Genomic DNA, 13,937 nt, shown 5'->3' with positions numbered 1-13,937 from the left:
ATCAATTCATATCTTCACATTTCTGCTTGTACATGAATATATGCAATTATAGCACTTTTTTGATGACATGCGCATACTAATTGTCATGTAACACCTTACAGGTACATCTGATTTTGACGAAAATGGTATCAAAATGTGCGTAAGACTTGAGGGGAAAAATTCATGAAATGACAATTCAAAATTCCGAGCGGTTGCGGCGCGATCTCCGAAAATGTCGAGGGGGGGGGCCTCCCAGGCCCCCCCCCCAGTACAGTAAGGGTTAACGCCAAAGAATCTTGCACTGAAATTTTATGAATTTTTTCTTTCGAGTCTTGCGCATCTTTAGAAATAAATATTTTGAAAATCGGACCTACCGTTACAGAGTCACATGACCCTTTTGTCTTTGCATGTCAGCGCAAAAATCGCTCATTTTCATGATTTGTGTACAAAACATGGAAATCTCATTTTTCCAAAAAAGAGATAAAACATTGGTTATTTGGTCTTGTTTATAGTTTAGGTGTTTATTTATGGGTTCAAAATAGTTGAATTATAGTTGGAATTAAAATAAAACAACATAAATAAAAAAAAACAAAGAAATACATAAGAAATTATCAAATCAATAGATAACATAAGGAATAACCTGGCTCTTCCGGTTTTTTGTTGTTGCATTATTATCCCAAATGTTCTAAAGATTATGTAGTGAAAACTAATGTTTAAATTTGAAGAATATATGATTTATGGGTAAAAATGTGAATTTTATTACCTTATTTGCATAAATTTTTGCAGCAATGGGCCGTTATACAGCCAAGATCAAGGGGGGGGGGGGGCCTTTGAACAATAACGATACTATTTTTTTGGTCAAAGAATACATTATTGAGTAGTTTAGACACATTTTAATTGAAATACATCTATTTCAGTACCTTGGCTGATTTGCCTCATTGAACTACATGTATTTGTTTTTTATTCCTCAATGTCACTTTCAGCATGTGTTCTGCATAATACAGAGCTGTTCATATATGGTTCATAAATGATTTGATCTTCTTGGTTAATTCCTTCTCCTTATCAATAAGATTCCTTGCAGGTTTACAACCTCACAATATGCTCAATCCACTCCCTCCTATCAAGTAGCACATCAGCATTTTCTTAGACACCACAACTGATCTAGAAGAGAGTTCTCACATCGGTGGTAAAGCCGATTATTAATCCATAGGCAATGCCAATTTGCTGATGTTCATTGACACGGCTGGCCAGTTCCAATCTAGCAATGTGCACATAGATGGTAGTGAGGTGAGCACCGATGAGTTGGCATTGCCAATTTGATTGTGCTAATGTTCATCGCCAGAGCAGGCTGCTTCTACATACCCTAGAAGCTAGTGGACTGACAGAGATGAGCTCTTCTTTTTTGTTGGCATTGCCAATTTGAATGTACTAATATTCATTCCCGGAGCTGGCCGACTCTGTCCGGTCTAGAAGGGAGTTTGCACATAAATGATAAAGCTGGGCGTTGACCCGTCGTAACCTTGTGACTTCGTCCTCATCTGATCTCGGCTGCTTCTGGAATTGAAATATCTAGGAGGGGTAAATAAAAAGAAGGCGGTAAGAAGATGCAAAAGACATACTGTAATATTTTCAATAGAATACTTTATCATCCAATCTCTCAATCAACATATTGAAACATCTCCAAACAAGTTGCAGTAAAATTCTTCTTCACAATACACATCCTCCCTTTATAAAGAGAACGTTGAGTTCTGGGGAGATTTTAAAATCTTTGTAGAGACTCCAAAACCTTGCAGTACACACCAATACTTATATGCTACGTGATCAACTTTTCTGATCGATTCCACAGTTTCTATCACAATGCAATTGCTTGACCAGAACTCAAATTTATCTATAAACTAGATGGAATTTTGACTGCGCGCAGTCAAAAATGATGCCTCCGCCATAGAGCAATTTAAACAAGTTTGGAGTTTAAATCTCCAGTGGTTCTTGAGATATCATGATAACAATCTCAATGTATGGAATTTCATTAGTTGACCTCTGTGACCCTTGACCTTTGACCTACGTGCTCCAAAATCTAATCAGATTGTCTTCCTATGGTGATACACACTATCATTAAGTTTGAAGTTTAAATCTCCAGTGGTTCTTGAGATATTATGATATGGTGATCCAAACTATCATTAAGTTTGAAGTGAAAATTCTCCAGGGGTTCTTGAGATATCGCGATAACGATCTCAATGTATGGAATTTCATAAGTTGACCTCTGTGACCCTTGACCTTTGACCTACGTGCTCCAAAATCTGATCAGATTGTCTTCCTATAGTGATACACACTATCATTAAGTTTGAAGTTTAAATCTCCAGTGGTTCTTGAGATATTATGATATGGTGATACATACTATCATTAAGTTTGAAGTGAAAATTCTCCAGTGGTTCTTGAGATATCGCGATAACGATCTCAATGTATGGAATTTCATAAGTTGACCTCTGTGACCCTTGACCTTTGACCTACGTGCTCCAAAATCTGATCAGATTGTCTTCCTATGGTGATACACACTATCATTAAGTTTGAAGTTTAAATCTCCAGTGGTTCTTGAGATATTATGATAACAATCTCAATGTATGGAATTTCATGAGTTGACCTCTGTGACCCTTGACCTTTGACCTACGTGCTCCAAAATCTAATCAGATCGTCTTCCTATGGTTATACATACTATCCTTAAGTTTGAAGTTTTTACATCTCCAGTGGTTCTTGAGATATCATGATAACAATCTCAATGTATGGAATTTCATGAGTTGACCTCTATGACCCTTGACCTTTGACCTACGTGCTCCAAAATCTAATCAGATCGTCTTCCTATGGTGATACATACTATCATTAAGTTTGAAGTGAAAATTCTCCAGTGGTTCTTGAGATATCGCGATAACGATCTCAATGTATGGAATTTCATAAGTTGACCTCTGTGACCCTTGACCTTTGACCTACGTGCTCCAAAATCTATTCAGATTGTCTTACTATGGTGATACACACTATCATTAAGTTTGAAGTTTAAATCTCCAGTGGTTCTTGAGATATTATGATAACAATCTCAATGTATGGAATTTCATAAGTTGACCTCTGTGACCCTTGACCTTTGACCTACGTGCTCCAAAATCTAATCAGATCGTCTTCCTATGGTGATACATACTATCCTTAAGTTTGAAGTTTTTACATCTCCAGTGGTTCTTGAGATATCATGATAACAATCTCAATGTATGGAATTTCATAAGTTGACCTCTATGACCCTTGACCTTTGACCTACGTGCTCCAAAATCTAATCAGATCGTCTTCCTATGGTGATACATACTATCCTTAAGTTTGAAGTTTAAATCTCAAATGGTTCTTGAGATATCGCGCTAACAAACTCAATACAAGGAATTTCATAAGTTGACCTCTGTGACCTGTGACCTTTGACCTACGTACTCCAAAATCTAATCAGATCGTCTTCCTATGGTGATGAATACTATTCCCGAGTCTTAAGTTTAAATCTTAAATGGTTCTTGAGATTTTGTGAGAACGGTCAAACGGGACGGACGTACGGACGGACAACCCGAAAACATGATGCCTCCGGCACCACCTTCGGTGGCGGAGGCATAAAAATATATTTTCCTCCAAAATCCTGAACCACCCCAGCCCTTACCATTTCGGCCTGAAATTGGTGTTTATTCAAATTATCACAATATTTGCCCCTACGCCCCTATCAAAGGGATATGGGGGTCAAGAACCATCTAATGGCATGTATGTACATTCATTGTGGGGAAACTAGCCTATTAAAAAAATATAATATTTTCCTCCAAAATCCTGAACCACCCCGGCCCTTACCATTTCGGCACGAAAGTTGTGATAATTCAAATTTTTACAATATTTGCCCCTTCGCCCCTTTCAAAGGGATATGGGGGTCAGGATCCATCTAATGGCATGTATGTACATTCATTGTGGGGAAACTAGCCTATTAAAAAAAAATAATATTTTCCTCCAAAATGCTGAACCACCCCGGCCCTTACAATTTCGGCCTGAAATTGGTGTTTATTCAAATTTTTACAATATTTGCCCCTTCGCCCCTTTCAAAGGGATATGGGGGTCAGGATCCATCTAATGGCATGTATGTACATTCATTGTGGGGAAACTAGCCTATTAAAAAAAATATATATTTTCCTCCAAAATGCTGAACCACCCCGGACCTTCTAATTTCGGCCCGAAAGTTGTGATAATTCAAATTTTTACAATATTTGCCCCTACGCCCCTTTCAAAGGGATATGGGGGTCAGGATCCATCTAATGGCATGTATGTACATTCATTGTGGGGAAACTAGCCTATTAAAAAAAAAATAATATTTTCCTCCAAAATGCTGAACCACCCGGCCCTTACAATTTCGGCCTGAAATTGGTGTTTATTCAAATTTTTACAATATTTGCCCCTTCGCCCCTTTCAAAGGGATATGGGGGTCAGGATCCATCTAATGGCATGTATGTACATTCATTGTGGGGAAACTAGCCTATTAAAAAAAATATATATTTTCCTCCAAAATGCTGAACCACCCCGGACCTTCTAATTTCGGCCCGAAAGTTGTGATAATTCAAATTTTTACAATATTTGCCCCTACGCCCCTTTCAAAGGGATATGGGGGTCAGGATCCATCTAATGGCATGTATGTACATTCATTGTGGGGAAACTAGCCTATTAAAAAAAAAAAATATTTTCCTCCAAAATGCTGAACCACCCCGGCCCTTACAATTTCGGCCTGAAATTGGTGTTTATTCAAATTATCACAATATTTGCCCCTACGCCCCTTTCAAAGGGATATGGGGGTCAGGATTCATCTAATGGCATGTATGTACATTCATTGTGGGGTAACTAGCCTAATCAAAAAATATAATTTTTTCCTTCCAAATGCTGAACCACCCCGGCCCTTACAATTTCGGCCTGAAATTGGTGTTTATTCAAATTATCACAATATTTGCCCCTACGCCCCTTTCAAAGGGATATGGGGGTCAGGGTTCATCTAATGGCATGTATGTACATTCATTGTGGGGTAACTAGCCTAATCAAAAAATATAATTTTTTCCTTCAAAATGCTGAACCACCCCGGCCCTAACAATTTCGGCCCGAAAGTTGTGATAATTCAAATTTTTACAATATTTGCCACTACGCCCCTTTCAAAGGGATATGGGGGTCAGAATCGATTTAATTGCATGTAGGTACAATCATTGTGGGGAAACTAGCGTATTAAAAAATATATATATTTCCTCCAAAATGCTGAACCACCCCGGCCCTTACCATTTCGGCCTTAAATTGGTGTTTATTCAAATTATCACAATATTTGCCCCTACGCCCCTTTCAAAGGGATATGGGGGTCAGGATTTATCTAATGGCATGTATGTACATTCATTGTGGGGTAACTAGCCTAATCAAAAAATATAATTTTTTCCTTCAAAATGCTGAACCACCCTGGCCCTTACAATTTGGCCTGAAATTGGTGTTTATTCAAATTATCACAATATTTGCCCGTACGCCCCTTTCAAAGGGATATGGGGGTCAAGATCCATCTAATGGCATGTAGGTACATTCATTGTGGAGAAACTAGCCTATTAAAAAAAAAAAAAAATTTCCTCCAAAATGCTGAACCACCCCGGCCCTTACAATTTCGGCCTGAAATTGGTGTTTATTCAAATTATCACAATATTTGCCCCTACGCCCCTTTCAAAGGGATATGGGGGTCAAGATCCATTTAACTCTTATCGTGCCAAGAACACTGTTCTGTGCATGCGCTGGCGTGCCACGCACACATAACCGGGTTTCTGTTGACATGCCATGCACACATAAACTCTCATCCGCTCGCGTGCCACGGACACATTTTCGTGCATAAGTACACAAGCTAATTGTTTATGCCTATTGTGCGATGCGCATTGCGTGCACGCATGAATGCCTACTGCATTTGTGGAGGGGGTTTATTGTTGTTTTGATTTTGTGTGCTTCACATATACCGTTACATTGGATTTTCCTGAGAAAATTGCGATATTTTATCATCAAATTTGTCAGTTTTGATCATGGCCCCTCAGATTGTGTGCGGGAGATGAGACAACGGATTGGTTTGACAACTCACTGATAGTGCTTATTTACTTTTAAAATTACAGATTCATGAAATGATATTGGTATCAACAGAAAGAGGGTTAAATTTCCTACAACTTTAACGTACAATTCTTTTTTTATACAATATACAGATGAGATGTTATAGTGGATCAAACATAGTAACAATTTAAACTACACGCACTTGAACCAACCCTAAATTAACTTGGCACACAGGAGATTAGTAGCGGGCACAATAGGGATTAGCACTGTGGCACTGGGTGCATTGTATGGGTGGCAGCCTAAAAGTTAATGGCATGTATGGACATTCATTGTGGGGAAACTAACCTATTAAAAAAAAAAAATATTTTCCTCCAAAATGCTGAACCACCCCGGACCTTCTAATTTCGGCCCGAAAGTTGTGATAATTCAAATTTTTACAATATTTGCCCCTACGCCCCTTTCAAAGGGATATGGGGGTCAGGATCCATCTAATGGCATGTATGTACAAGTGGGGAAACTAGCCTATTAAAAAAAATATATATTTTCCTCCAAAATGCTGAACCACCCCGGCCCTTACAATTTCGGCACGAAAGTTGTGATAATTCAAATTTTTACAATATTTGCCAATACGCCCCTTTCAAAGGGATATGGGGGTCAGAATCGATTTAATTGTATGAAGGTACATTCCTTTTTGGGAAACTAGCCTATTAAAAAAAATATATATTTTCCTCCAAAATCCTGAACCACCCCGGCCCTTACCATTTCGGCCTGAAATTGGTGTTTATTCAAATTTTTACAATATTTGCCCCTTCGCCCCTTTCAAAGGGATATGGGGGTCAGGATCCATCTAATGGCATGTATGTACATTCATTGTGGGAAAACTAACCTATTAAAAAAAATATATATTTTCCTCCAAAATGCTGAACCACCCCGGACCTTCTAATTTCGGCCCGAAAGTTGTGATAATTCAAATTTTTACAATATTTGCCCCTACGCCCCTTTCAAAGGGATATGGGGGTCAGGATCCATCTAATGGCATGTATGTACATTCATTGTGGGGAAACTAGCCTATTAAAAAAAAAAAATATTTTCCTCCAAATGCTGAACCACCCCGGCCCTTACAATTTCGGCACGAAAGTTGTGATAATTCAAATTTTTACAATATTTGCCCCTTCGCCCCTTTCAAAGGGATATGGGGGTCAGGATCCATCTAATGGCATTTATGTACATTCATTGTGGGGAAACTAGCCTATTAGAAAAATACAATATTTTCCTCCAAAATGCTGAACCGCCCCGGCCCTTACCATTTCGGCCTGAAATTGGTTTTTATTCAAATTATCACAATATTTGCCCCTACGCCCCTTTCAAAGGGATATGGGGGTCAGGATTCATCTAATGGCATGTATGTGCATTCATTGTGGGATAACTAGCCTAATCAAAAAATATAATTTTTTCCTTCAAAATGCTGAACCACCCCGGCCCTTACAATTTCGGCCTGAAATTGGTGTTTATTCAAATTATCACAATATTTGCCCCTACGCCCCTTTCAAAGGGATATGGGGGTCAAGATCCATCTAATGGCATGAATGGACATTCATAGTGGGGAAACTAGCCTATTAAAAAAAAAAAATATTTTCCTCCAAAATGCTGAACCACCCCGGCCCTTACAATTTCGGCCTGAAATTGGTGTTTATTCAAATTATCACAATATTTGCCCCTACGCCCCTTTCAAAGGGATATGGGGGTCAGGATTCATCTAATGGCATGTATGTACATTCATTGTGGGGTAACTAGCCTAATCAAAAAATATAATTTTTTCCTTCCAAATGCTGAACCACCCCGGCCCTTACAATTTCGGCCTGAAATTGGTGTTTATTCAAATTATCACAATATTTGCCCCTACGCCCCTTTCAAAGGGATATGGGGGTCAGGGTTCATCTAATGGCATGTATGTACATTCATTGTGGGGTAACTAGCCTAATCAAAAAATATAATTTTTTCCTTCAAAATGCTGAACCACCCCGGCCCTTACAATTTCGGCCCGAAATTGTGTGAAAATTCAAATTTTTACAATATTTGCCACTACGCCCCTTTCAAAGGGATATGGGGGTCAGAATCGATTTAATTGCATGTAGGTACAATCATTGTGGGGAAACTAGCCTATTAAAAAAAATATATATTTTCCTCCAAAATCCTGAACCACCCCGGCCCTTACCATTTCGGCCTGAAATTGGTGTTTATTCAAATTATCACAATATTTGCCCCTACGCCCCTTTCAAAGGGATATGGGGGTCAGGATTCATCTAATGGCATGAATGGACATTCATAGTGGGGAAACTAGCCTATTAAAAAAAATATATATTTTCCTCCAAAATGCTGAACCACCCCGGCCCTTACAATTTCGGCACGAAAGTTGTGATAATTCAAATTTTTACAATATTTGCCCCTTCGCCCCTTTCAAAGGGATATGGGGGTCAGGATCCATCTAATGGCATGTATGTACATTCATTGTGGGGAAACTAGCCTATTAAAAAAAAATAATATTTTCCTCCAAAATGCTGAACCACCCCGGCCCTTACAATTTCGGCCTGAAATTGGTGTTTATTCAAATTTTTACAATATTTGCCCCTTCGCCCCTTTCAAAGGGATATGGGGGTCAGGATCCATCTAATGGCATGTATGTACATTCATTGTGGGGAAACTAGCCTATTAAAAAAAATATATATTTTCCTCCAAAATGCTGAACCACCCCGGACCTTCTAATTTCGGCCCGAAAGTTGTGATAATTCAAATTTTTACAATATTTGCCCCTACGCCCCTTTCAAAGGGATATGGGGGTCAGGATCCATCTAATGGCATGTATGTACATTCATTGTGGGGAAACTAGCCTATTAAAAAAAAAAAAATTTTTCCTTCAAAATGCTGAACCACCCCGGCCCTTACAATTTCGGCCTGAAATTGGTGTTTATTCAAATTATCACAATATTTGCCCCTACGCCCCTTTCAAAGGGATATGGGGGTCAAGATCCATCTAATGGCATGTAGGTACATTCATTGTGGGGAAACTAGCCTATTAAAAAAAATATATATTTTCCTCCAAAATCCTGAACCACCCCGGCCCTTACCATTTCGGCCTGAAATTGGTGTTTATTCAAATTATCACAATATTTGCCCCTACGCCCCTTTCAAAGGGATATGGGGGTCAGGATCCATCTAATGGCATGTATGTACATACATTGTGGGGAAACAAGCCTAATCAAAAAATAAAAAATTTTCCTCCAAAATGCTGAACCACCCCGGACCTTCTAATTTCGGCCCAAAAGTTGTGATAATTCAAATTTTTACAATATTTGCCCCTTCGCCCCTTTCAAAGGGATGTGGGGGTCAAGATCCATCTAATGGCATGTATGGACATTTATTAAGGGGAAACTAACCTATTAAAAAAAAATATATATTTTCCTCCAAAATGCTGAACCACCCCAGCCCTTACCATTTCGGCCCGAAAGTTGTGATAATTCAAATTTTTACAATATTTGCCACTACGCCCCTTTCAAAGGGATATGGGGGTCAGAATCATTTAATTGCATGAAGGTACAATCATTGTGGGGAAACTAGCCTATTAAAAAAAAAAAAAATTTTCCTCCAAAATCCTGAACCACCCCGGCCCTTACCATTTCGGCCTGAAATTGGTGTTTATTCAAATTATCACAATATTTGCCCCTACGCCCCTTTCAAAGGGATTAGGGGTCAGGATCCATCTAATGGCATGTATGGACATTCATTGTGGGGAATTAACCTATTAAAAAAAAAATATATTTTCCTCCAAAATGCTGAACCACCCCGGCCCTTACAATTTCGGCACGAAAGTTGTGATGATTCAAATTATCACAATATTTGCCCCTACGCCCCTTTCAAAGGGATATGGGGGTCAAGATCCATCTAATGGCATGTATGGACATTCATTGTGGGGAAACTAACCTATTAAAAAAAAAAATATTTTCCTCCAAAATGCTGAACCACCCCGGCCCTTACAATTTCGGCACGAAAGTTGTGATAATTCAAGTTATCACAATATTTGCCCCTACGCCCCTTTCAAAGGGATATGGGAGTCAAGATCCATCTAATGGCATGTATGGACATTCATTGTGGGGAACCTTACCTATTAAAAAAATATAATATTTTCCTCCAAAATGCTGAACCACCCCGGCCCTTACCATTTCGGCACGAAAGTTGTGATAATTCAAATTATCACAATATTTGCCCCTACGCCCCTTTCAAAGGGATATGGGGGTCAAGATCCATCTAATGGCATGTATGGACATTCATTGTGGGGAAACTAACCTATTAAAAAAAAAAAATTTTTCCTCCAAAATGCTGAACCACCCCGGCCCTTACAATTTCGGCACGAAAGTTGTGATAATTCAAATTATCACAATATTTGCCCCTATGCCCCTTTCAAAGGGATATGGGGGTCAAGATCAATCTAATGGCATGTAGGTACATTCATTGTGGGGAAACTAGCCTATTAAAAAAATATAATATTTTCTTCCAAAATGCTGAACCACCCCGGCCCTGACCATTTCGGCTTGAAATTGGTGTTTATTCAAATTATCACAATATTTGCCCCTACGCCCCTTTCAAAGGGATATGGGGGTCAGGATTCATCTAATGGCATGTATGTACATTCATTGTGGGGTAACTAGCCTAATCAAAAAATATAATTTTTTCCTTCCAAATGCTGAACCACCCCGGCCCTTACAATTTCGGCCTGAAATTGGTGTTTATTCAAATTATCACAATATTTGCCCCTACGCCCCTTTCAAAGGGATATGGGGGTCAGGTTCATCTAATGGCATGTATGTACATTCATTGTGGGGTAACTAGCCTAATCAAAAAATATAATTTTTTCCTTCAAAATGCTGAACCACCCCGGCCCTTACAATTTCGGCCCGAAAGTTGTGATAATTCAAATTTTTACAATATTTGCCACTACGCCCCTTTCAAAGGGATATGGGGGTCAGAATCGATTTAATTGCATGTAGGTACAATCATTGTGGGGAAACTAGCCTATTAAAAAATATATATATTTTCCTCCAAAATCCTGAACCACCCCGGCCCTTACAATTTCGGCCTGAAATTGGTGTTTATTCAAATTATCACAATATTTGCCCCTACGCCCCTTTCAAAGGGATATGGGGGTCAAGATCCATCTAATGACATGTATGGACATTCATAGTGGGGAAACTAGCCTATTAAAAAAAAAAAATATTTTCCTCCAAAATGCTGAACCACCCCGGCCCTTACCATTTCGGCCTTAAATTGGTGTTTATTCAAATTATCACAATATTTGCCCCTACGCCCCTTTCAAAGGGATATGGGGGTCAGGATTCATCTAAAGGCATGTATGTACATTCATTGTGGGGTAACTAGCCTAATCAAAAAATATAATTTTTTCCTTCCAAATGCTGAACCACCCCGGCCCTTACAATTTCGGCCTGAAATTGGTGTTTATTCAAATTATCACAATATTTGCCCCTACGCCCCTTTCAAAGGGATATGGGGGTCAGGGTTCATCTAATGGCATGTATGTACATTCATTGTGGGGTAACTAGCCTAATCAAAAAATATAATTTTTTCATTCAAAATGCTGAACCACCCCGGCCCTTACAATTTCGGCCCGAAAGTTGTGATAATTCAAATTTTTACAATATTTGCCACTACGCCCCTTTCAAAGGGATATGGGGGTCAGAATCGATTTAATTGCATGTAGGTACAATCATTGTGGGGAAACTAGCCTATTAAAAAAAATATATATTTTCCTCCAAAATCCTGAACCACCCCGGCCCTTACCATTTCGGCCTGAAATTGGTGTTTATTCAAATTATCACAATATTTGCCCCTACGCCCCTTTCAAAGGGATATGGGGGTCAGGATTCATCTAATGGCATGAATGGACATTCATAGTGGGGAAACTAGCCTATTAAAAAAAAAAATATTTTCCTCCAAAATGCTGAACCACCCCGGCCCTTACAATTTCGGCACGAAAGTTGTGATAATTCAAATTTTTACAATATTTGCCCCTTCGCCCCTTTCAAAGGGATATGGGGGTCAGGATCCATCTAATGGCATGTATGTACATTCATTGTGGGGAAACTAGCCTATTAAAAAAATATAATATTTTCCTCCAAAATGCTGAACCACCCCGGCCCTTACAATTTCGGCCTGAAATTGGTGTTTATTCAAATTATCACAATATTTGCCCCTACGCCCCTTTCAAAGGGATATGGGGGTCAGGATTTATCTAATGGCATGTATGTACATTCATTGTGGGGTAACTAGCCTAATCAAAAAATATAATTTTTTCCTTCAAAATGCTGAACCACCCTGGCCCTTACAATTTGGCCTGAAATTGGTGTTTATTCAAATTATCACAATATTTGCCCGTACGCCCCTTTCAAAGGGATATGGGGGTCAAGATCCATCTAATGGCATGAAGGTACATTCATTGTGGAGAAACTAGCCTATTAAAAAAAAAAAAAATTTCCTCCAAAATGCTGAACCACCCCGGCCCTTACAATTTCGGCCTGAAATTGGTGTTTATTCAAATTATCACAATATTTGCCCCTACGCCCCTTTCAAAGGGATATGGGGGTCAAGATCCATTTAATGGCATGTATGGACATTCATTGTGGGGAAACTAGCCTATTAAAAAAAAAGATATTTTCCTTCAAAATGCTGAACCACCCTGGCCCTTACAATTTGGCCTGAAATTGGTGTTTATTCAAATTATCACAATATTTGCCCCTACGCCCCTTTCAAAGGGATATGGGGGTCAAGATCCATCTAATGGCATGTAGGTACATTCATTGTGGAGAAACTAGCCTATTAAAAAAAAAAAAAATTTCCTCCAAAATGCTGAACCACCCCGGCCCTTACAATTTCGGCCTGAAATTGGTGTTTATTCAAATTATCACAATATTTGCCCCTACGCCCCTTTCAAAGGGATATGGGGGTCAAGATCCATCTAATGGCATGTATGGACATTCATTGTGGGGAAACTAGCCTATTAAAAAAAAAGATATTTTCCTCCAAAATGCTGAACCACCCCGGCCCTTACAATTTCGGCACGAAAGTTGTGATAATTCAAATTTTTACAATATTTGCCCCTTCGCCCCTTTCAAAGGGATATGGGGGTCAGGATCCATCTAATGGCATTTATGTACATTCATTGTGGGGAAACTAGCCTATTAGAAAAATATATTTTCCTCCAAAATGCTGATCCACCCCGGCCCTTACCATTTCGGCCTGAAATTGGTTTTATTCAAATTATCACAATATTTGCCCCTACTCCCCTTTCAAAAGGATATGGGGGTCAGGATTCATCTAATGGCATGTATGTACATTCATTGTGGGATAACTAGCCTAATCAAAAAATATAATTTTTTCCTTCAAAATGCTGAACCACCCCGGCCCTTACAATTTCGGCCTGAAATTGGTGTTTATTCAAATTATCACAATATTTGCCCCTACGCCCCTTTCAAAGGGATATGGGGGTCAAGATCCATCTAATGGCATGTAGGTACATTCATTGTGGAGAAACTAGCCTATTAAAAAAAAAATATTTTCCTCCAAAATGCTGAACCACCCCGGCCCTTACAATTTCGGCCTGAAATTGGTGTTTATTCAAATTATCACAATATTTGCCCCTACGCCCCTTTCAAAGGGATATGGGGGTCAAGATCCATCTAATGGCATGAATGGACATTCATTGTGGGGAAACTAGCCTATTAAAAAAAAAAAATATTTTCCTCCAAAATGCTGAACCACCCCGGCCCTTACAATTTCGGCCTGAA

At 39.0% G+C, this 13,937-nt stretch overlaps 1 protein-coding gene across 1 annotated transcript in view; it reads right to left on the bottom strand.

Moving 5' to 3' along the window:
* Positions 1 to 1,407: 1,407 nt before the first annotated feature.
* The window catches only part of LOC100891639 (WD repeat-containing protein 18), an 80,012-nt gene continuing 67,482 nt past the window's right edge, over positions 1,408 to 13,937 (bottom strand). Inside the window, exon 10 of the mRNA XM_030995791.1 lies at positions 1,408 to 1,548. Within this exon, the coding sequence (XP_030851651.1) occupies positions 1,408 to 1,548 (141 nt within the window). The remainder of the gene's footprint in view (positions 1,549 to 13,937) is intronic.

Source organism: Strongylocentrotus purpuratus, unplaced genomic scaffold (genome assembly GCF_000002235.5).
Source record: "Strongylocentrotus purpuratus isolate Spur 01 unplaced genomic scaffold, Spur_5.0 spur5_scaffold_3, whole genome shotgun sequence".
Classification (NCBI taxonomy): domain Eukaryota; kingdom Metazoa; phylum Echinodermata; class Echinoidea; order Camarodonta; family Strongylocentrotidae; genus Strongylocentrotus; species Strongylocentrotus purpuratus.
This window is presented reverse-complemented; position numbering and strand designations above follow the sequence as displayed.